This window comes from Pithys albifrons, chromosome 29, assembly GCF_047495875.1.
Source record: "Pithys albifrons albifrons isolate INPA30051 chromosome 29, PitAlb_v1, whole genome shotgun sequence".
Taxonomy (NCBI): domain Eukaryota; kingdom Metazoa; phylum Chordata; class Aves; order Passeriformes; family Thamnophilidae; genus Pithys; species Pithys albifrons.
The window spans coordinates 5,325,653-5,349,222 of NC_092486.1; the positions used below are offsets into that span (position 1 = coordinate 5,325,653).

Genomic DNA, 23,570 nt, shown 5'->3' on the forward strand with positions numbered 1-23,570 from the left:
GGAGGGGAGCTCGGGCAGGACGGGAGGGAGCCGGGCAGGAGGGGAGGGAGCCCGGGCAGGAGGGGAGGGAGCCGGGGCAGGAGGGGAGGGAGCCCGGGCAGGAGGGGAGGGAGCCGGGGCAGGAGGGGAGGGAGCCGGGGCAGGAGGGGAGGGAGCCCGGGCAGGAGGGGAGGGAGCCGGGGCAGGAGGGGAGGGAGCCGGGGCAGGAGGGGAGGGGAGCTCGGGCAGGAGGGGAGGGAGCCGGGGCAGGAGGGGAGTGCAGGGAGGGGGCAGGACGGGAGGGGAGCTCGGGCAGGACGGGAGGGAGCCGGGACAGGAGGGGAGGGAGCCCGGGCAGGACGGGAGGGAGCCGGGGCAGGAGGAGAGTGCAGGGAGGGAGCAGGAGGGGAAGGAACCCGGGCAGGACGGGAGGGACCTGCTGCTGACAGGCTGGATTGTACAGGCTGTTTTGTTCTCTCTCTTTTCCAGTCAGAGAACAGATTCAGTCTGCAAAGCGATTTTTCCTCATTGAGCATCTGTACCTTCAGAGATAGAACAGTACATATCCCTTATGATGAATTGTCTCATCATGCTTCCAGGAGTGTGAGTGAAGGCACAGCTCTGTTATTTCTAACAGAATCAGAGGTCTGCAATGTGTAGGCTTGGTCCTAATCGTGAGAAATTGCTGTTCCAGCAAGAGTCTCTTGTGCTGTGCCCTGACTGGAGATGTGTGGCAGAGAGACCCTGACCTGCACGTGGAGCAAAGCACACCCTGAGCAGTGACATGGGAGGAGAAACAGTCAGGGCAGCCCCCAAGTTAAATGAGCAAAACTTGTAGGGAACCTCAGATAGAAATAAAACCCAGCATGTTGGAGACCAGAGAGTTAAATGCTCATTGCTGCTGCCCATCCTACAAAATGAAGATCTACTCCCCAGGGTGTGGTCATGAGGTATTTGGTTATCAGAGTGTGGTAGACAAATCTGAGTTACCATGTTTACAGCTGATCTTAGGGCTGGGTTATGGAAACAGTCAGTGGTGTAGTTGTTACAGTGCTAGATGTGCCCCAACTGTTTGGAACTGATTCACGAGCAATCCTGACAGAATTCAGTGCAAGCACAGACACAAGAACTGGTGTGTGAGGAACCTCCATCTTCAGAAGTAGCTGCTTGGGGTCCTCATTTGGGAAGCCTGGCAATGGTTGTTTTGCATCACAGTAGAGATGAAACACTGGCTACTCTGTGTGTTTGAAACCTCTGTCAAGATTATCACATGTATTTCTCCAAGAGTCCCAGTGCTGGTGGGAACATTACTGCCAGAAATCTGAGCTAAGGGTGGTTGCATTTGGCTATTTCCAGAAGGGATTCCCAGCTGCTGAGAAAAAGATGATTGAACACTGCTGAGTAAGCAAGGGTTAATTAATTTTAATTTTTAAAATAGCAGCCATTTGCTACTGACCTCTGGATTAAAGATGCCCAGGGGGAAGAGTTCAGGAAGTTATTTCCTGGCTTTTCACAGCTTAAGGACAACTGTAACTACCTCCAGAGCACAGTGCCATTTGCACTGCTTGACATATTTTAGGAATGATACTTAAGAATTTTAATGTATATTTTATAATTTTCATAGAGTTATATAAGCTGAATAAGTTTTCCTAAGCCTCTTGCATTTCAGGTGGCATTTGGAGGTTGCTGAACATTTTCTCACACACTTCTGAAGTTCTGTCAGACACACATTACCAAGGACAGGCTGTTTTGAAGAACATCTGCAAGAACCCACACTGAGACAATGAGGCATCTTGTAGGCAAACCAGGAGAGTCAGCTCAGAGCCCTTGGAGGGGCTCCAAGGGGCAGTTCTGAGGGTGGGCACCGAGGGAAATGGTACCACGGGTTGGGTATAGTCGTCAAATATGTTGATTACTGAAAGTTATAAAAACTGTAACATTTGGCTGACACGTGTGCACATACTTTTATTGTGCACTGGACACTTCTAATAAAGGGGCTACTCCATCTATCTATCTATCTATCTATCTATCTATCTATCTATCTATCTATCTATTCTATCATCCATCTAGCTAGCTGTCTATCCATCCATCCATCCATCCATCCATCCATCCATCCATCCATCCATCCATCCATCCACCCATCCATCCATCCGTCCATCCCTCCCTCCATCCATCTCCACCAACACTGTTCTCACAGCCCGTTGCCGGGTCAGGCACAGGAGTCCCAGCGATAAGCGCGTCCCTCTCTCAAGCACCATCTGCCGGCCTCGCCCTGCGCTGCCGCTGCCTCGGGGTGTTTCCAGGTCTGCCCAATGCCAGTGACACCCCTGGCATCTCCCGGCGCTGCCTCGCTGGTCCCTCACGGCCCTGCAGCGGCCCCGAAAGGGAGGACGAACCCCCCGGCCTGAGGCGATGGCCGAGCAGCGCTGTGGGTGAGGCCACACGGACAGCCCGTGCTGCGAGCCCGGCGGGTTTGGGGTGTTTGTTTGCGGCTCACGCCGCCCGCCAGCGCCGCTCTGTCCTCAGCGATCCCTCAGCGATCCCCCCGCTCTGCCCTCCCCAGTCCCTCCCCGATCCCTCCCCGGTCCCCCCGCTCTGCTCTGCCCTCCCCGGTCCCTCCCCGGTCCCTCCCCGGTCCCCCCGCTCTGCTCTGCCCTCCCCGGTCCCTCCCCGGTCCCCCCGCTCTGCCCTCCCCGGTCCCTCCCCGGTCCCTCCCCGGTCCCCCCGCTCTGCCCTCCCCGGTCCCTCCCCGGTCCCCCCGCTCTGCCCTCCCCGGTCCCTCCCCGGTCCCTCCCCGGTCCCCCCGCTCTGCCCTCCCCGTCCCGCTCCCGGGGCGCGGCCCCTTTAAGCGCGGGCGGGCGGCGGGGCCGGAAGCGCTCTGGGCGCGGGGCCGGGGCCGCCATGAGCCGGCCGTGTGCGCTGCAGGGCCTGTCCTGCGGCCCGTGGGAGATGCGGGAGCGCCTCGGCACCGGCGGCTTCGGCAACGTGGTCCGCTGGCACAACAAGGTGAGGTGAGGCGCGGTGAGGTGCGGGCCGCCGGGCTGCCCCGGCCCGCGCTCCCCGCGCTCAGCCCGGCCCGTGTGCCCGCAGGAGACCGGCGAGCAGGTGGCCATCAAGCAGTGCCGGCAGGAGCTGAGCCCGCGGAACCGCGACCGCTGGGCGCTGGAGATACAGATCATGAAGCGGTGAGGCCGCGCCGCGGGGCCCTCGGGGCCGTGCCAGGCCGGGCATTCCCTTCTCGGGCCGGGCATTCCCCTCCCGGGCCGGGCCGGGCCCTTCGTGCTGCGGCAGACCCGGCGCTGGGCCCCGCCAGGCCCGGGGGCTCGGGGTGCCCTGGGCGATGCCGCTGCTCTGTGTGCCCGAATGTCCGTGCTGGGGCGGGGATGACTCCTGGGAGTGAATGTTGGTGCTGGGGCGGCCCCTGGGGCGGGGAGTGACTCCTTGTGCCCGAATGTCCGTGCTGGGGCAGCCCTCGGGGCGGTGGATGGTTCCTTGTGCCCGAATGTCCGTGCTGGGGCAGCCCTCGGGGCGGTGGATGGTTCCTTGTGCCCCAATGTCCGTGCTGGGGCGGGGATGACTCCTGGGGGCTCTGACTGCATTTTGGGTCTTCCCTGGGCGGTGGAAACCCGCTGCCTTGCGCTCCTTTGCGAGGTTTGTGCCTTCCGGGCGGATCTGTTGCGCTTGTGCTTTGAAGGAATGCGCTGTCCGCACGTGGAATGCAAAGAGTTAGGATGGGTCTTTTCCATGATGGGTGGATGAATTGCAGAGCTTTGAATTCACTAGTGCAGTTTCTAAAAGGACTAGTGACTATGCAGGGCTTTGAGTGATGACCATGAGCACGTGAAACTCTGTAGCAGTTGCAGAATACCAGGTGTACTTGCCTTGTTTTCATTCCTCAGGCTCAACCATCCCAACGTGGTGGCTGCCCGTGATGTCCCTGAAGGGATGCAGAAACTTGCCCCAAATGACCTGCCCCTTCTGGCCATGGAGTATTGCCAGGGTGGAGACCTGCGCAAGGTGAGGGCCCTGGGGGAGGGCTGGAGCAGCTTCTCACCTCATCCTGGGTGTTCTGCTGAAGTTCTCCCATAAAATCTTTGTTTTCACATCCTGGTGCTCCCTAGTCATGCCATCAGCAAATGTTGGTGGGTTGGTCCTCAGTATTGTGTTCAGCTTTTGGAAACTTGAGTGCTTTGTGGGACTTTTTGTGTTTGTTTTGCTGCCAGTGGCCCTGTGAGGAGTTTGCACATAGAGGAGGAGGGCACGTGTGAGGGGTGGGCAGCAGTGTGAGTGTGGCCCATGTGTAGGCTGGGCCCTCCCTGCAAGGGATTAACTCCTGTTTGTCAGAGAAAAAACCCACAGGATAGTTCTAATCATAAGTTTTTCTAACCTTTGCTGTAATCTGCCTGTAGATAAAACCCAGAGGTTAGACCTGAGATTTGAGCTGATGCTGCCACGTGCAGGGTAAATGGCTGAGCAGGATGGAGCAAGTAGAAGGATGAGAATAGGATGACTGTGACCTCTCTCATCTGCTCCTTTATCCTCCCATGCAATTAGACCAAGGCCTGAAGCTGTAACTGCTGCTGCCAGAGGTCACAGACCATAGTTTTGTGTCTCTAGAGAATATAATTGCTGTTACTTAAACTTCTTGCATCCCTGAGAAGTTGTGGGACTGAGCCTCACTCAGGGTAGAGGAGGGAAGGATACAGTCTGTGTTGTTCACTTGCAGTACCTGAACCAGCTGGAGAATTGCTGTGGCTTGCAGGAGGAGGCCATTCTCATCTTGTTATCTGACATTGGTAAGTGGTGGAAGTACCTCCAGTTTTGTCTGGGCTGTGGAAGCTCTTTTAGTGCTGAATCAATCCTGTCTATGAATATGCAGCAGAGACATTAATAACTCCATCTTACTCTGACCTTTTATGATCTTGAGGCTGGGGAGGTCCCTGCTGAGTGGAAGCTGCCCAGTGTTACTGCAGTTTACAAGAAGGATGTGAGGGAACACCCAGGGAGAAAACTCCACTTATATCCAGTGGTGTTGATTGACTGATGCTGACCTTACCTCTCAGTGTTTCATTGTGTGTTTTATTGTACAAGATTTGACCCAAAAGCCATGGTTATACAAAGCAGAACTGACTCTTACTGAGTTCATGGTAGGTGCTGCTAATTGTGGCTTTTTCTGTGTCTCAGCCTCTGCTCTCAGGTACCTTCATGAGAACAGGATCATCCACAGAGACTTGAAACCAGAGAACATTGTGCTGCAGCAAGGAGAGCAAAGGGTAAGCAGGAGCCTCTCCCTGCACAGACAGGTGAGGGGAAGAGGGAGGTGCATGTGCCTCATGCAGGTACGTGGGCCCCGTGCAGGGCCACTCAGCCCAGCGTGGCAGCTGCCTCAGGTCAGAGTGTCAGGGGAACAGGGCTCCATCTGCAGCTGGAGTGAGAGATTGTACTGGACATCTCTGAACACCTGACATTTTGGCTTTCAACTGTTAAGGAGAGGACCAGACTGCACTGATGGACCAAAGATCAGAAAAGAGCTGGAGACATGACTGCTGAGTGTGTGTCCAGCCCATGACAACTTTACAAACATTGCAGTTTTAGGAATATACAGAAGCCTTCCCTTTCTGCTTCCATCTCTTCATTGGCACATTTCCTGCATGGCTTTGAAGAGCTGAGCCTTCTCTTTCTGCTGTATGATGTGCTTTTAACAGGACCTCAGTCTGACATTCTTGTTCTCTGTTGTGTTTCAGTTAATACACAAAATCATTGACCTTGGTTATGCCAAGGAGCTGGATCAGGGCAGCCTCTGCACATCCTTCGTTGGGACTCTGCAGTACCTGGTAAGGAAGGAGCTCAGCTGGAAGAGCAGCTTCTTTTTAGTGGGATAGAATTAACTGTTATCAAGCTCTGGGCTGGGAGGAAGCCCTTGTGCTGGCATGGGGTGCATTGGGGTGCTGCAGCTGGCAAAGGTGACCCTTCCTTTGCTGACTGGGGTTTCCAGTGTCTGCTGGCTGTGTCTGTTACAAATAAGGGGCAGGAGTGCCAAACCCTTGCTGTTCACTCTGAGAGGGGCTCGAAGCTTGTGACATCTTTCATCTTCTGTGTGAACATCAGCAAGCTCTTCAGGGTCAGAGCTGAGAGGTGGGTGGCTTTGCCTTACAAGTGTCCCTGTCTCAGGCTCCAGAGCTGCTGGAACAGCAGAAGTACACGGTGACAGTGGATTACTGGAGCTTTGGCACTCTGGCCTTTGAGTGCATCACAGGCTTCCGACCATTCCTGCCCAACTGGCAGCCCGTGCAGTGGTGAGTGACCCCGTGGGTGTGTCCTGTTCACAGGAAGGAAAGGGGGGCCCTTGATTCTTAGGATAATATCTCTACATTCCTTGCCCTTATGGAGACTGACTCCCTGCACAGGAGTTTGACCTACCTGAGCAAGTTCAGCATTCCTGACACTTGCTCTGTGGGATAAGGTCTGGCTCCTGCAGGGCAGGAAACAGAAACCAAAGTGGCATCTGTGTTATATCTGTCAAGAGCAGCTTTAAGAGCCTGCTGGCATGCAGGAAAAGGCAGGGGGTGTCTCACCCTTGCACTTGCTTGGATTCCTTAGGCACACAAAAGTGCGTCAGAAGAGCGAGCTGGACATTGTTGTCTCAGAAGACTTATCTGGAGAAGTCAAGTTTTCAAGCAGTTTACCCTGCCCAAACAATCTGAACAGGTGAGGGCTGGAAATTGCCATGCTGGGATAAACTGATTGTTCTGCACAAGGACCAGGGTTATATTATACACTGTGTTAATCTGTGCATAAATTGAGTGCATGACACAGACAGTCCTTGTGTCACTTGTCACACTTGTGTAGTTGTGAGTCTTGGTTTCTGCCTTCTAAATGCTGCATTTGTGGGGTGGAGTGTTGGGGTGATTGGGGTGGGGGCAGCTGTTTGTCAGTCCCCCTGCAGAGACCAGGCCATGTGGTGATTGCAAATGCACTTTTACTTCTTCTGATCCTCTTCTGATCTTGGTTGTTCAGTGTTCTGTCTGGGAGGTTGGAGAAATGGCTGCAGCTCATGTTAATGTGGCACCCACGTCAGAGAGGCACACACCCTACATATGGACCCTATGGCTGTTTCAAAGCTCTGGATGACATTCTGAACTTGAAGGTGAGCAGTGGGTCTGTATTACCCTGAAAAGTTTTCCAGAGAGCAGTTGTCTGTAGCCCATGAGAGAAGATGCTTGAGTCAGGGACCTGGGAGGCAGAGTGGCACAGAAACTCATATTGCTGTCTCCTGACAGGGAGAGTTGCTTGTTTTCCTCTTGATTCTTTGAGAACAAATACTCCATGAGCTTGCTGGGGGTATCAAATAGCTTCTGTGTGTGCTTAGTTCCATCTTCTGGCAGAGGAGTTTCATTTGCCATGTGGCCTCCCCTCCACTCAATGGAGCACAAGGACTTTGGCATAATGTTATGAAGTACCTGCAGAGAGACTCCCTGAGCCCACCAAGTGCTTTGAACAGTTTATTGGTGGCCAATTTCTCTATCTCTGCTCAAGCATGACCAGTGTATCTTCAGCCTTTCTCATGGCCTGCTGCTCTTGTAGTTGCTTCATGTTTTGAACATGGTTACGGGCACAGTGCACACCTACCCTGTGACAGAGGAGGAGACTCTGGAGAGTGTGAAGGCCCGGATCCAGTCAGACACAGGAATCCCAGAACAGGACCAGGAGCTACTGCAGGAAGCAGGACTTGAATTGTTTTCTCAGAAGCTGGTCACTAAACATATAGCTGACAGCAAGGTGAGTCTGGATACTCCTTTTCTTGTTGTTGAGTGAATCAGCAGGCAGTGCTGTCACTGTGGGATCACAGCACTGCCTGCTGTCGTGACAGGCTTCTGTCACAGTAACCACACAGCCCTGGGGGCACAGACACCCTGTTGCTCTGGTGCTCTCTGTTTGGCTGAGGAGGAATGTGCTGTTTGCAGTGCTAACTAGGCTTGATTTTTCCTGAGAGAACAGAGTTGGGTGTTCTGTGTTGTGCAGGTGAGTGACACGGCAGCTGCTGACACAGACCTCCTCTTCCTCTTCGACAACAAGAAGGTTTCCTACGAGCCTCAGGTGGCTTTGCGTCCTCATCCCGAAAGCGTCGACTGCATCCGTAAGGACTTCTCTGCCATGACTGGCACAGATGGGCTGTGCTGAGAGGGCTGCAAAGAGCAGGGAGAGCTTCTGCATAGTGGGGTGAAGAAGCAGCAAAATGGACTGGCATAGCACTCCTTCAATTTGTCAGAATCACTGAGGAAAGGAAGTGTTTGATTTTGGTATGGGGGAACTGCACAGGGCTTAGCCAGCTCCAGGCTTTGCAGGAGGGACCAAACTCCCCAAAGGAGTAATGCTTTGAACTGTTGTGCCATGTGGTAACACTACTTTCAGGCTTCATGTTGACATGTACATCTCTCTTCCCCTCCCTCCGCCCTCCTGTGTTTCTAGTTCAGGATCCCAAGAAGACTCTCCACTTCTTCCAGCTGCGCAGAGTGTGGGGCCAGATCTGGCACACGATCCGGAGGCTGAAGGAGGACTGTAACCGGCTGCAGCAGGGGCAGCGCGCGGCCATGTACGGGCCCTCTGCACACCCCCCTCCCCGCGCTCTGGGCAGAGGGAGGGGACAGATGGGCCCTCCTGGAATGGGGAGGCCCGTGGGTGGAGCTGTGAATATTCACGGCAGGCTGGGAGTTCCCCTCGGGCACAGCTGTTTGTACTCCCTGCTGTGCTCTGAGCCCCTCTTTGGGTGTGAGTGAAGGCTGCACTGTCAGTGTGGGGCTGACAGCACCTCTCTCCACTCAGGATGAACCTGCTGCGTTACAACAGTGCCCTCTCCAAGATGAAGAACTCCATGGCCTCCCTTTCTCAGCAGCTGAAAGCAAAGCTGGACTTCTTCAAGACAAGCATCCAGATCGATCTGGAAAAGTATAAAGAGCAGATTGAATTTGGAATCAGTGAGTAAAGCATCTGAAAAACAGGTCTTTTCATGCCTGTTATCCCCACAAAATACCTGCCTCTGCCTCTGTGAACCTGAGAAATCCAATCACTCTTTCATTCCTGCAGCTTCTGAGAAGCTGTTGCTGGCCTGGAAAGAGATGGAACAAGCTGTGGAACTTTGTGGGCGGGTATGTTTCTAAATACTGCTTATCCTAAAGAAAAACAGGCTTGTTCTCATTATCCTTCCCCCCCCCTCCTTTTTTATTTTATTGTCCCCCCTTAAACAGAAACTTCTTGTGTCTGGACTGGTGCCAGATCTCACATTGCCTGGGTTTGGGTGGCACCACTTTTATCCATTACTAGTACTGCAGGAAGCTCACTCTGTTGTAAGGCTTAGGGTAAAAAGGGAGATCTTGGGACATGTAAGAGGAGATTCTGTAGTGGTTGCACTCAGTGACCCTTCAATTGCTCTTTATCACAGGCTGAATTTTTCACCAAAAGTTCTTGCAAGTTGCCTTACCCAAGAGTACCTGATTTCTTTGGGCTGAAATTACTCATACTCTCACTTGTCTTTGGCCAAGGCTGCTGTTTGCACCCTGCTGATGTGTTTGGAAATGTGAGTGGTGGTGTCTCTGAGACTGTGGTGTGGGTTCTGTTCTGCCCTGCTCCCAGGAGGAGGATGTGGATCAGCTGGTGAAGAGGATGATGGCCCTGCAGACAGACATTGTGGACCTGCAGAGAAGCCCCCTGGGTCGTAAACAGGGAGGAACACTGGAGGATTTGTGAGTTGAACTACCTTGAACTTGAGATGCAGGACCATTTCCAGCTAAGCTGACCCACTGCAGGACAGTGAAAGGGCAATTTCTTCTGCCTAATTATGGGGGACTGGGAGGACTTCAACACTAAAGGCAGTTTTGGACTCCTCTGTCAGACTGGTATAGAAAAGATTTGAGTTCTCAAACTATTTGTTCTTAATTTTGGTTCTTGGGGAGTCATTTGTTTTCTCTTTTTCTTGTAGAGAAGAACAAGCCAAAGAGCTGTACCGGAGACTGAGAGAGAAGCCAAGAGGTAAAAGACATTTTAGCTCAAGATCAGCTTGTTTTGTGTGGAGAGCAGCTTTGGAGATGCAGTAATGACCACTGAGAGAACTTTCTCTGCATTCCAGGCCTGCCCACACACAAACTGCACATGGAATCTGCTGGACTCACCTGTTTTTTGGAGAGGGGGTCAGGGGGTCAGTTTTACACTAGGCCCAGCCTTGCTTTGTTGGCACCTTCTGAGCTCTTCCTGAAACTCCTCTGGGCTCTGCTCAGGGCAGGCTGTACCCACAGGATCTGCTGTAGGAAGGTGAAAGATCTTTGAGCAGCTCTACAGTCCCAACTCTGCTTTCCAGTTCTGAAAACTTTGCAGAGTGGCAAAAATCCAGTGCAGTTCATCCCCCTCACACTTGCATGCCCTGAACTCAGGATGTTTCAGGACTGAAGCAGCAGAGGAAACGAGCCACAAGGAATCTCCTCTCTCTGTCCTGCCTTCCTGTGTAATGCTCTGCTCTCATTCCAGATCAGAGGACAAGTGGGGACAGCCAGGAGATTGTGCGGCTGCTCCTACAGGCAATCCAGACCTTTGAGAAAAAAGTTCGGGTCATTTATGCCCAGCTCAGGTGAGCTTTGTAGGTTTTATTGAGGCTGTTTAAAACCCATTGCACAGAGGTGATGAGATCTCACAGCATTACAGGAAATAACTTCAGAAATGTCCCCCTACTGCAGTGGCCCAGGTGTGATCTGATGAGTTTTTACTTTTTTTAACAGTAAAACTGTAGTTTGCAAACAGAAGGCCCTGGAATTGTTCCCCAGAGTGGAGACAGTGATGAATCTCATGAGTGAAGATCAGGAAACTGTTGTTAGGCTTCAGGAGAAGCGACAGAAAGAACTGTGGAACCTGCTGAAAATTGCATGTGTAAGTAGAACAAAAACTCCACTTTAACCTGAAAATACAGTTTGTAGCACAGGTTACTGAAACAACAGTAAATCAAGTATGTGCTCTGGTTCTTTCCTTTGTTATTTTGAATTGGTATTAAAGCCAAGTATTTTTAATTAGTATTAAAGCCAAGTTCCAGGTTGGCTCATACTCCTGTCTGCTGAAAACCAGTGGAATTGTAATCTGCATATCTGTGTTTTCCTCAGAGTAAAGTCCGTGGTCCTGTCACTGGCAGCCCCGAGAGCATGAGCACAGCTCGTCTGGGTAGCTCTGGTCAGCTGCTGCTGCAGGTCCCTTCTGACACCTACAATTTATCAGAGTCTGTGAGGAAAAGGTGAGGCCAAGCCTGGGGTTCTGCAGCTGCTCATGCCAGCCCTGCAGGGCTGGACTTCTGCTCTGTGACACGGTGGCACTCAGGTTTTGTCACATTGTGTAGTTCATGTTCATTTCACTGCCAGCTGTCTTGGTTTACCTCCTGGTTATACTTGTGAAAAATGGGGAATATATCCCTTCCCTTCCCTCTGCCTCCATAGGAAAGGGTTTTGTTGGTTTTTTTTTTCCTTAACCTGGAATGGTTGGACTTGCAGTACAGGCCAGCGAGAACTGTTGAAGCATTCACATGTCATGTGACAGCAGCTGAGCTGCATCATCAAGGGGAGGCTGCTGTAACCAAACGTGTAGTTCTGCCCTGCTAAAATGAACTGGGGCACCACCTGGAAATGAGACACCTTTGTTTATTTGCATGTTCTTAATCCTTTAGTTTATGGGCTGTTGTGCAGCTTTTTCCCCAGCAAAAGTGACTGCACAGAATAAAAACCCAACTCCACTTAGAACACGTTTTTTGCCCCTCTCCCAGTAAATCTGGGGCTGCCACAACTTTCCCAGCTGTGAGATCTGACCTGAGTTCAGTGCCCTCCCTGACACACATTTAGAGGCAGGGGCAGCATCTTTAAACTGCCATGGAAAATAACAGTGTGATAATTGTCCCTTTCAGTGAGGAGCTACTGCTGGAATCACAGAGACTCTGTAGCCAATTAGAAACTGTGATGTATGACACAATGAAGGATCAGGAGCAGAGCTTGATGGTAATGTATTCCCTGGCCCAGGGGAGCTCATGGCTTCACAGTTCTGCTTGTGTCACTTGCCACCAGTCAGTAATTCAGCTAAAAATTGGAGAAAGAGAACAGGAGGGGTGGGGCAGAAGCAGCTGCTCCCCCAGAACAGCTGCCCAGCACTGCACTGGGGGCTGGGGGAGTGCTGAGAAATGAAGGATGGGAAGGGGCTGGGCTGTTGCATGAAAATACTGCAAAGTTCCACTCAAATCTGGTGGCAATAGAGGGGTGGGCAGGGGTTGCTTAATGCTGCAGAATATTTAATAAAAAGCAAAATATTAAGAGAATATGAATAATAAGGGTTTTCTTTACAGCAGACACATCATGAGATTATATTGTCCAGCTTGTTCACAGTACATTTTTTTAATTGTCTTGCTTCTCTTTTATTCTAGAGAAAGCTCATGTGCAAGCTGGTGCTGAACTCTGTAGTTCTCTTTTTCCTTTAGGCTCTAGACTGGAGTTGGCTGCAGCTTCAGGTGGAAGAAACAAACAGTCCAGAACAAACCCAGATGTAAAACCACGTCAGTCGCCTCTGAAGACGCTGCTTGGGGAAGCCAAGTGTGAAAAGCTGCTGCCCCCAAGAAGGGAAGATGAGCTGCCTCCTCCTCCTGTCACCTGCTGCTCCTGGGATGCCACACACCTGGCCTGGCTTTTAGTACCCACCTCTCACACACTGTTCACAAAGAGACAGCAGGAACTGCCTGTTCTGACTGCTTGGAAAACCTTAATTGTGCCTTAAGACAGCAGAATTCTCTGTCCTGATGTATCTTATCTCCCCTTGGGATCACCTGTGGCTGTTTTACTGCATTTTAGGCTTTCTAATGGAACAATGGACAATGTATGCCCAGTCACTGGTACATGTCCCCTTCCTAATATACTGGAACTGTGAACTTGATTCCTTAACTTTGCTGATTTGCACTTTTTTCCTTTAAGTGTAATGGTTGTACTTACCTGATACTTGTTTCCTATATGGGAACGAATTACCTGAAACATGTAAACTTTTGGTTTGCTCTTTTTGATACCCTCAATAACATTTTAATGGACAAAGCTGCTTTCACTGTGCAGGTCTGTAACACAGGAGAGGTGTGAGGATGTTATCCCAGAAAGCACAGGAGCAGGAAAGGCTCAGGGTACACTCCAGTGTGACAAAGCACTTGCAGATTATCTAAAAGTTGCATCAAATTAAAAAAATGAGAACAGGGAGCTGGAACACACCAACCTTCTGTTCCACCTGTGACCAATTTATTTCATTCTGATGTAACCCCAAAGTTCCACTACAGCACAGAGACCACCTTTTATCAAAGGCTGTGAAGTACAGGACATGCACAATGCAACACAATAAGGGGGAGAGGTTGGATTTGCTTCTGTTTTTTAGGAACAGATTTAAAATAGAGGAACTGAAATGTGGCACAAACATCACAACTTCCATGCACGCCTTCGAGTGTCTTCCCTTGTGCTGGCACTCTCTGGACCTTCAGCTGAGTTAAAGTCGTTCTTTGGAAGAGCAGAAAGTTCACACTTCTTCAAATTTCAGAGTAAGGTTAAGGCTGGAACACACTGGGTAACTTTTCCTTCATCTTCCAGAGCACCACCAGTTGTTTCACTTACAGCTCTGTTAAGCTTCCAGCTCAAATCCCAGCCCAACTTTGTGACCTCCAGCATTGAAATTCTTGCCATCAATCAAGCCTGAGAGGGTCAGCTTAACACCTGTGAAACAAGTCATGAGACCCATCAGCCCCTGAGCCCCCTGCCCAGTGCCCTCCCTCCCCTGCCTGACCTCACAAACGTGTCTCAGTTGCTACAGAACTTCTGTACAAACACATCCTTCACTTCTCTGTGTAAAGCTGAGCTCATTTGTTCATTGTTCTGTTCTGAAGGTGACAGTAGAGTCACCCCCAGTGTCGTCCCTGACAGTGTTTGCTGCTGCCAGGGCCTTACGTACCAGGTCGCAGGGCATGAGTGTAACCCACTCCAATGAGGCTGGCATTGTTCACTTTACCCTGCAGGGAAAAGGAAAGCACAGGATCTGTGAGCACTCACCAGTGGCCCAGTGCCCTGAGAAGGTGGTTTATGCATTAACTCTCTTCAGCTACTTGTAGATTAACCTCTAGCAGAGGCCTGTTCCAATCTTTCCCTTTGCTCAGGAGTTTCCTGCCTAAGCATTTCCCTCAAAGGGTGAGCCCACCATGCCTGGACAAAAGGCCACCCTGTTCCTCTATACCCCTTTAAGAGCTGCTTGCTACAGTCCCTCAGAGCCAAAGGAGTCTGTCCTGTCCCCATCACTAATGAGCAATAAATGTATGAATATCCAACTCCCTTTTGCACTGCTCCCTTTTGAGCTGTTTACAGTAGTATTTCTCATCTTTACTTTTGGCTGAATTCCTGGAACTGTCTTGCTTTGAAACGTAACAAAATGCCTGTTCTAACCCCAGGACTGCAGTGGCACATCCTGTGCCTTCCTGCCAGCTGCCCCTCAGGGGTCCTGACCTTCAGGAGAAGGTTCTGAGCTCTGACCTTCCACCTCTGTAACTGCAATACTGTTTTACACCAGGGATTAGAGAACTAAAAGGGCACCACATCCTTTCATTACCTTTTAAAACACATTTTTTGCAGGGCCCCAAACACTCATCACAGTATTTCACTAGGGACAAAATTATGGTTTACTTTTTTTTCATAATTTCACAAGTATAACCTGTGAGTCCCAATTTAATTTTGAACCCCAACAAAAGCCACAGTTTGACATCTCCCAATAACCCTCAGCTACAGGAACTCCTTTGGAACACAAGTATTTATTTATGGGCACTTGAAAGACTCATTTCTGCACCCAAGTTCTTACCACAAGAGAAGTCTTCTCATCCAGCTGGTACTTGGCAGCAATGCCAAAGCGTGTGTTGTTGCTGCCAGCAGTCCAGGCAAGATTCACTGATGTCTCAACCTTGTTATTCACCTTCTGATAAATAGACCCACCAAACTCGGTGCCATCGTTCCTGTTTGTAGGAGGGGCCAAGTGTGTCAGGCCTGGCCTTGTTTACAACTCCAAATTTCACCCTCCCCCACAATCATTTGATTGTTATCTCCTAAAATGAACCACGAGATCCAAAATCCTTCCCTGAGCCCACACTCAGACTCTGCTCACATCTTTTTCACACAAAGATATTTCTGCTTCCAGAATGGAACAACTTTCCAGCAGCTCAGACCTACATTCTGGGGCTCTGACAGAAAAAATAAACCAGATAACCTGGTTGTTGTCTCAAGCCAGCCTGTGATAACCCACAAAGGGACAAATCCAGACTTCAGATCTGGCAAGGATGAGACTGAGAACAAGTTACTGCAGTGCAGTTGTTTAGAATACACCAAAGGCTCCCAGAGCCCCTGAATGCCAAGAGCTGCAAGCACTGAGAGCTGGACACCCAAGGGCAGCCCAGCACAGGCCTCTCCCTCCCCCTGGGCCTTTGGGCCAGACATGGTGGGGAGGGGAAGAACACGGAGCAGTTTAAGTGAAGGATCTTTTATCTGGTGCCAAAACAGAAGGTAAAAATTCACAGAATTTCAAATTAACATCCATAAAGTGACTTTACATCAGTGTCTCATGTACACAAACCCCAAATTACTCTGAAACAAGGGATCAGGACAGCCCAGAGTTTCAGAGCACTGAAAATGAAAACACCAAATCCAAACTGGTTGGGAACAAATCAGCATCCCCTCCCACCCACCTCCCTTTGAGGTTCAGGAGTCCCTCCCTATAGTTTGGCTCCTCTGATTATGTTTTTCAGGCTCAGGTGATACTTACACATTAGTGAGCAGCTGAAAGTCCTTTGCCTTATATCCCAAGGCAAAGTTGCTTTGTGAAAGCTTGGACTTGGCTGTGTCAAAAGCCATCTGGTAGCCACCAAGCCAGCCCTCGTAGCCCAGCACTGCCCAGCCATAAATGGTTGGCCCAGCCAGATCTATGTCTATGTTGCAGCCTAAATTTACATAATCTCTTTTGTAGGAGGTCTTCAACTTGCCACTCTTCTTCCTGCAAGAGAAACGTGTCATTTTACCCATGGTGGCAACAAAGGGCTGTTCCCCTGCCCAGCAGAATCTCTCTGGTTCTGTTTCCTCATTCACAGACATTTGGCCAAAAGACCTGACTGTGCAAGGGGAGAGTCAGAGCTCCAGCACCTACTGCAACACAACAAATCTGCCACTGGCCAAAACCCTTTTCAGCAGACCTTGTCCTTCTGAACTCAGTGTTATCCACTGCCTGCAGAATAGTCACAGTGAGTGCAGAATATTCTCCAGTAGGTGTTGAGCATTTACAGAGACCAGAATAAGCACTTCCAAAAGTTACAGGAAATTCCAGCATTCCTTATATAAAGGCAATAGAAAGTGTTTACCCTGTGTTTGGTACAAATGTAGTGTCAAGAGCCAACTTCAATCCTTCAGCCAACTGCAATGGAAAACAAAGAATCTGCTCAGAACCTGCTGAAATGTGATTTGTTTTACTCCACTGCTACAACTCCCTGGCTAAAAACCCCAAAACACAATCAAAGGGCCTCCCACACTTTACCATGAAATCTGAAGATGCTGTAGGATTAGGGATTAAAAATTGGACTTTTTCTCCCCACAATGAGGCCCTTTAACAGCCCAGAATTTGTACATATTTTACTGTCAAATCTAGAAAACTGAGAAACTCAAGTGCTTGTGTATTAAAGCATTTAAAATTGAGACAGGGACAGTTCTGCACAGCCAGAGGAGAACAGTCATGTTCATTCCACCAGCCAGGAAGTTCCACATGACTCCAGCTGCAGTGTCTGTCCCAACCCACTGGGCTGCAATCCCAGCCCCCCCAGCCTGTGTGTCCTGCACAGACACATCCCCTTCAGTACCTGCAGAGTTCTGTGCCACCCTCACTCTCCTGTTTATTGTTCAACCTTCTCACACCAGTTGCAGAAACACTTTCAAAGTCTCCTCTCACCTTGTCCTCCAGAGCAATTTCTGTTCCCAGTGTGTTGTCTGTGTTCCACTTCTGGGTGAATGTCAGTCCATGTTCTTTCATCTTGTACTTGCTCTCCAGGCTGCCCGAGGCCTTGCCCGTGTCGGTGTTGGAGGAACCCGTGGCATTGAAGTCCTGCCAAGAGCCAGAGTTCAGCACTCCTGGTATTTAATCACACTCAGTTTTACCACCTGTCCAGTCCAGCACTCAACTGTTTGGCTTTTGGATGGAATCACCCTCCTCCTCTTCCCTATCCCCCCCACAATAATGATCTTTGCATCACAAAATGCTCCCACTTTTGGCATCTCTGTCCTATTTCCTGTACTGGGGGTGCTGATGGAGCCTTGGAACTTGCTTAGGCTGGAAAAAGCTCCACTACCCAAAGACCTGACACCCTCTTTTCCTTGTCATCTGACCAGGAGTTGGTCACTTGCTCCCTTCCCATCTGAACTTTACTGCATTTTTTTCCTAATTAACTCATCCATGAAAAAATCCTTTTCCTGCAATCTGGGTTTTTTTTTGCCAAAGTGGCAGTTGCTGTTTCAACATTCCACAGTTTGCTCTTTACCTTCACAGGAATCCAAAGAGATACTTGCTTGGCATACAAAGCTGTTTCTATCCCTGGATTTTTCCTCACAACCTCCTCTAATTCCCTTGATCATCTTCCTAGTTCTGTCCCAGATGAAACAGCACCTCCTGCAGTCCTGGAAATCCACCCTCCCTCAGGAAAAGCAACCCCACATCCAGCTTGCAGAGTCAGGTGAACAGCAAAAAGAAAACCAAAATGTATTTTCTCCACATTTCTCCACACACCTTGTGTGTTTCTTCATTGTAATTATTTTCCCCATGTTTCAGCAGTGAAATGTGGTCTGATGCTTTTCACACTGACTGCTCCAACCTGACATTTGTTATCCCCATCTCTCAAACATTTTCCTTGAAGAAAGATAAAGAACCTGTCACCACATTCCAAGTGATGTCTCTCTTGAAGTCTCAATATTGAGCTGTACAGAGATGGCAGCCCCCACTGCAGGTACATCCCAGCTCTGCAATCCTGACCCTGCAGACCCCTGTCACTCCAGGGCAGAGTTCCTGAGTGCTGTGGACACAACTGCCCCAGTTCTGCCCTTTGCAGAGCTACAAACAAACAGTGACTGTCTGGGAGTGGGTTTGCAGTGCCTGTCCCATCCTCACACACAGTTTGGGGCAGGGGGGACACCTATTTAAGCCAATGCACTCCCACAACAGCCCAGCAGCTTTGAACACCTCAGCCAGCTGAAAAACCTCTGACAGAGTCAGGGTGTGTCAGACTGTCCCCAAGACACAACTGCTACCCAGGGTTCCAAAGCCACTCTCACAGATTCAGTGTAAAGACACCTCAGACCTGCACAGGAATTCAGAAGTGACTTTGTTCTGATCTTAGAGCAGTAACTGATTGAAAGGGCTGGGTCTGTTTCTCTCCTCAAGCAAAGGAAGGGTTGGAAACACTTGTCTCAAAGCCCAAAGCCAAAGCTGCCCTGTCACCTGACCAACAGCCAGAGCACCCTGTCAGGTGCCAGGAGCTGAGGCTGCCTCTGGGAGCAGAGGGCACCCAGTCCCCACCTGCTGCCATCAGTCCAGTGCCCCTCTGTGCCAACCAGGGCACGGCACCAAACCAGCCCATGTGGGAGCTTTGCCTGAGTTTCTGTGGCTGAAAACCCAAACTCCTTCTGGCCCCTGTCACCCCCAGCCCCCCCTGTCCCTCTGGTTATGGGGGTTGGCACACCCACAGTGCCAGGCACTGAGCAGGCAAAGCCACTTGCAACCTGTGAAACAACAACCAGCAGACACTGTTGTTGTTCTCCACGTCCACAAGAACACCCAAACGTTCCTGGATCACAACCAGAGGCACTGTTGGTACCCCTGGAGGAATCAGACCTCACACTCTGCTCCCAACCTCATCTCCATCCCCAAACACCCATTTTCCTGCAGCAAAATGCTCCTCAGAAACACTGACAAGCACAAAAGCTGCAGCAACAGACAATGTACCAGCACCATGTCCAGCCCCCCTGCTGCTCTCAGTGCTCTTGGAGTGGGTTGGTGGACAGAGATTGCAAATGGCTTTACACACACAGGGATCTGCAGCAGACCCAGCTCTGGACACACCCAAACTGCAGGCTGTGGGTACAACAGCACCAAAAACCAGTGAAATGGGTTACAAATCACAGAAAACTTTGCCACACAAAGCAATAAAGAGCCAACAGGCCAAAACAGTCACTGTTCTTACCAGCTGGATCCAATGAAAATTGCATGGAAAAGAAAAAGCCCATTTTAGAACTTACTACAGTTGTTCATGTTCCATCACACTCAGAGACAGCAGAAGGGTCACAGATTAGCTGGGAATCAAAACTGCCAGGCAGGAAAGCTGCATATCAAGAGGTGTCAGTGGGTGAGGCAGCTGCAACAGAGACCTGGAGCACAGAGTGAGTGACCCACCACAGCAGAGACAGAACACAAAAGGACAACACACAAGGAGGGACTCACCCCACGTGCCTGGCAGGGATGCAAGAGGAGGGAGCCAAGGCAAAATATGGTTATGAGGGAGGCTGGAAAGCAGCACATCTGAGCAATCTGAGCAGCAGCAGGTGGGGCATGCACAGAACTGAGAGTCAGTGAGAAAAATACTGTCCAGCAAACAATAAATGCCTGTGCTTAAAGATCAAAGTTATGGAACCCACTGCTGGTTTTGCCAGTCCTGCTGTGTGTGAGACTGTGAGGAAGTTCCACTTCTCCATCACCACAGTGGGGACCAGAACATTTTCTGGGTGCTTGAGGTACTAAAGCTTAATTAAGAACTCAAATTCCAGAGGGTACTGCAGAAGGATTGGTTAGTTTTAATTAAGTCTTGAATTGTAACCACAGTGGAAATGAGGGAAAACAAAGTGAAGTGCTCATTTGCCACTCAAAATCCCATCAAAACCAACAGCAGAGGGAAATCAGATGCATTCACAAGCAGAAATGAGAGCTGTGTGAGGTAAGAAACTCATGTTTGGGACATATCAGTGGGAATGGGGAGCAAAGTCAGAACCAAATGCAGGAAACTCTTGCCAGGCACAGGAAAAGCAGCACAGCTGTGTCAGCCCCAGTTACTGCAGAACCATCTCAGGCAGCCAAAGGTTTAAAGGGACAAAGGAAAGAGAAGCAACTCCTGCCAGCTCAGGAATTGCCCCTCCCCTGCCACGCTGGTGGTGCTGGAAGCAGCAGGACTTACCACCCCACTGGAGGACTTGGTCTTCAGCTCTAACTTGACCAACCCAAATCCTGGGAACAGAACAGCACACGGGGCCTGTGTCAGTACAGTGTACCAGCAAGGGTTGTTTCCAACACACCCAAAGCCCCTCAGGTTGGGGACAGTGACACCAACCAGCTGTTTTCATGGTTCAACAGTTGTTGATGGTACCAAGGAATGACTGAAAGAATTCTGACAGTTCAAAGTGAGTGGCCTCATAATGTAGAGCCATAACAGACACCAATCACTGAGTATTTCCATCCTCTGCAGCTACACCTGCACTCTGGGACCCACCAACACAGTCTCCATTCCTTCTGATTGACTCAATTGACTTTTACAGCTCTGACTGCAGGGCAGGGAATTTTTATTTTCCCTGAGGAAGGTGAAGGAATTTCCAGCTTACTTCAATCAGTGGTTACACAGCAGCACTATTGGTGTCTTCCTTTTCCTTCTGCTCTGAATCCAGGCCAGGCTCCCAACTTTCCCCTCTAACTCTTTGCCACTGCAGCATTTCCATGAACCAAACCAGAGTTCAGACCAGAAGGGCTGGATGCCCAAGGTCTCTGCTGAACTCCTGCCACAAGGGGATCTCTGAGGCACTGATGCTTTTACTGGCCTTCTCAAGACACCTGAGAAAGGCCCAGGCAGGTTCTCAGGGCACAGCCACCCCACTCACCATATCCCTTGTTGAACACGTCCCTGGCAGCCTTGCCCAGGTCACTGTACGCCGGTGGCACTGCCATTGGACCTGGAACACAGAGGGGGGACAATCCTGGGGTGACAAACCCAACTGCACCGAGGCATTTATCAATGCCCCAGCACTTCACCCACAGGGAACTGCCAGAGCTCCAGAGAACATTCCCCAAAGTCATCCCTGTGCCTCTGTCACAGCGTCCACCCAGGAGGCTCCAAAAGCCACAACCACATTCACCAACATCAGCCTCACATTCCTACACTGCAAAAATAGCTCAGGGGAGCCTTATCAGTGTCTGACAAGGAGCAAACACTTCTCCTGGCAGGACCCCAAAGGAGAACAGCTCTCACTTCCACCTGCACTTGTGACTTCTTAGAAAGCTCCTCCAGAGATGTGTAAGATACAAAGAGATCTCTGCAGACTGTCCAGTGACCATCAGCATTTCTGCACTGTGCACACACAGCAGCAAACCCCACATTTCCTACACAGGGAACTGGTTTGGAGGGCAGAACTCCAAGGACAGGCACTGGTATTGCAGCTTACAGGATATAATTCAGGGTAGTTACCAGAACTCAGGGATTTTGCATCAGAAAATCCACAGTAAAGGGGCAGGAAAACTCTTCTTGATCTAAATCTCACCCTTTTGGGTGACAAACCTGCTGTTTGCACTTCATTTCCATAAGGCCACTGAGACACCTTGAAAATTGTGAGCCTGTTCCCTCTCCCCCACATGACTTCCCTTTGCAGCACAGAGCTCCATTTTCTGTTCTCTGTGTGTTTTTATGTTACGTCTTATGGAAGTATTTAAAGAGATTCTCGAGGGTAACTGAAACACACAAATTCTCTGCTAATAACAAACAGCTCTCCTTGCACACCAGAACCGTCTGCAGGGACCGAGCTCGGAGTTCCACGGAAATCGGAACGGGAGCGGCCGGCACAGCGCGGAGCGGGGCGGGCTCCAGGGGAACAGCCCCCCAGGCTGGGGGTGACAACCCGGAGCGGGCACAGGGGACAGGACAGCGGCGGGCCCGGCCCTTCGGCCCCGCAGAGCGAGCGCCAACCCCGTTATGCAACCGGTAACGGTGCGGGTGCGTCCGCTGCCCCGGGCCGTGCCCGTGTCCCTGTCCCTGTTCATGTCCCTGGGCCGGGCCGTGTCCCTGTCCCTGTCCCTGTCCATGTCCCTGGGCCGGGCCGTGCCCGTGTCCCTGCCCCTGTCCATGTCCCTGGGCCGGGCCGTGCCCGTGTCCCTGCCCCTGTCCATGTCCCTGGGCCGGGCCGTGCCCGTGTCCCTGCCCCTGTCCCTGGGCCGGGCCGTGCCCGTGTCCCTGCCCCTGTCCATGTCCATGTCCCTGTCCCCGGCCGTGTCCGTGTCGCCGTCCCTGTCCCATCCCGGCGCTCGGCAGTGGCGGCCCCACAGGTCAGTCCGTCCGCGCCCGGCCATTCCCGAGCAATCCCCGGTCCCGGCTCGGCCCGGCCATGCCCCCCCAGCAATCCCCGGTACCGGCTCGGCTCGCCCATGCCCCCCCAGCAGTCCCCGGTACCGGCTCGGCTCGCCCATGCCCCCCCAGCAGTCCCCGGTCCCGGCTCGGCCCGGCCATGCCCCCCCAGCAATCCCCGGTCCCGGCTCGGCCCGGCCATGCCCCCCCAGCAATCCCCGGTCCCGGCTCGGCCCGGCCATGCCCCCCCAGCAATCCCCGGTCCCGGCTCGGCCCGGCCATGCCCCCCCAGCAATCCCCGGTCCCGCCCGGGTCTCTCAGGCCGTCAGGACGGGGGGACTCGGGCCCGGCCCCGCAAGGTGACCCGGGGCACGCCCGCCCCGGGGCCCCGGAGGACACCGGCGGGCTGCGGCCGCACAGCACCGCGGAACCCAGCGCGGCCCGGCCCCGGCTCCAGCTACAGCGACTGTCACGGTCACGATCACAATCGCGATAGCGGCCCCGGTCGCGGTACCTGCCGCCCGCGCTGCCTCTCGTGCGGCTCGCGGCGACTGCGCATGCGCGGGGCAGAGGCTGCGCACGCGCTGAGGCTGCGGGCACGGCCCCGCCGGGAGCGCGCACTGAGCCCCGCCCGGGAGCGCGCCCGGGGCCCCGGAACCTGGATATGGATCGGGAATCAGGGCGTGGATCAGGGATCGGGGTATGGATCAGGGATCGGGGTATGGATCAGGGCTCGGGGTGTGGATCAGGAGTCAGGGCGTGGATCAGGAGTCAGGGCGTGGATCAGGAGTCAGGGTGTGGATCGGGGATCAGGGTATGGATCAGGAGTCAGGGTATGGATCAGGAGTCAGGGTGTGGATCAGGGATCAGGGTGTGGATCAGGAGTCAGGGTGTGGATCAGGGATCAGGGCATGGATCAGGACTCAGGGTGTGGATCAGGGATCGAGCTCCGGATCAGGGCTCAGGCCATGGATGCCCAGCCCAGAGCACAGCCCGTGCCCAGTTCTGGACTCCGCTGCTGCCTCCCGGCTCCTGCACTCCAGGAAAGCAGAGCAGCAAAGCAGGGAGAGAAGGACAGAGGGGAAGGACACACTGCATGAACAGTTCAAGAAAAACAAACAAACAAACATCTGAACAAGCCACTGGGATTTTTGCACACAGAAGAATTCAG

At 51.9% G+C, this 23,570-nt stretch overlaps 2 protein-coding genes across 3 annotated transcripts; one reads left to right on the plus strand and one right to left on the minus strand.

Annotated features, from left to right (window-relative positions):
- Positions 1-2,742: 2,742 nt before the first annotated feature.
- IKBKB (inhibitor of nuclear factor kappa B kinase subunit beta) lies at positions 2,743-12,921 on the plus strand. 2 transcript variants are annotated; one of them, XM_071579327.1, is made up of 21 exons: positions 2,743-2,985; positions 3,070-3,164; positions 3,879-3,996; positions 4,706-4,775; positions 5,164-5,252; positions 5,724-5,813; positions 6,151-6,275; positions 6,580-6,687; positions 6,997-7,126; positions 7,564-7,758; positions 8,002-8,116; positions 8,449-8,572; positions 8,803-8,954; positions 9,064-9,125; positions 9,610-9,719; positions 9,956-10,005; positions 10,498-10,597; positions 10,746-10,893; positions 11,121-11,248; positions 11,909-11,999; positions 12,473-12,921. In XM_071579327.1, exons 1-21 carry the CDS (start codon positions 2,881-2,883, stop codon positions 12,539-12,541), a joined length of 2,274 nt encoding a protein of 757 aa, XP_071435428.1. In that variant the 5' UTR covers positions 2,743-2,880; the 3' UTR covers positions 12,542-12,921. The 2 variants fall into 2 exon arrangements, with proteins under 2 accessions (XP_071435428.1, XP_071435430.1); XM_071579329.1 differs by having other exon boundaries at positions 2,912-2,990.
- A 325-nt stretch (positions 12,922-13,246) lies between these two features.
- VDAC3 (voltage dependent anion channel 3) lies at positions 13,247-22,988 on the minus strand. The gene is made up of 9 exons (XM_071579330.1): positions 22,914-22,988; positions 20,946-21,017; positions 20,252-20,301; positions 16,987-17,139; positions 16,406-16,458; positions 15,817-16,044; positions 14,863-15,013; positions 13,969-14,026; positions 13,247-13,733 (listed from the first exon to the last, which is right to left on the minus strand). The coding sequence occupies exons 2-9, from the start codon at positions 21,010-21,012 to the stop codon at positions 13,642-13,644; spliced, it is 852 nt and encodes a 283-aa protein (XP_071435431.1). The 5' UTR covers positions 21,013-21,017; positions 22,914-22,988; the 3' UTR covers positions 13,247-13,641.
- Positions 22,989-23,570: the final 582 nt, after the last annotated feature.

Bases quoted from the DNA above. Each gene is read 5' to 3' on its own strand.
- IKBKB (XM_071579327.1), top strand. From the start codon at position 2,881: ATGAGCCGGCCGTGTGCGCTGCAGGGCCTGTCCTGCGGCCCGTGGGAG. The intron at 5,253-5,723 runs GTAAGCAGGAGC...GTTGTGTTTCAG, and splicing joins TGCAGCAAGGAGAGCAAAGG to TTAATACACAAAATCATTGA. The intron at 6,688-6,996 runs GTGAGGGCTGGA...TTGGTTGTTCAG, and splicing joins TGCCCAAACAATCTGAACAG to TGTTCTGTCTGGGAGGTTGG.
- VDAC3 (XM_071579330.1), bottom strand. From the start codon at position 21,012: ATGGCAGTGCCACCGGCGTACAGTGACCTGGGCAAGGCTGCCAGGGAC. The intron at 16,459-16,986 runs GTGAGAGGAGAC...TTTCCATTGCAG, and splicing joins AAATTGCTCTGGAGGACAAG to TTGGCTGAAGGATTGAAGTT. The intron at 14,027-14,862 runs GTAAGAACTTGG...TTTTCCCTGCAG, and splicing joins ATGAGAAGACTTCTCTTGTG to GGTAAAGTGAACAATGCCAG.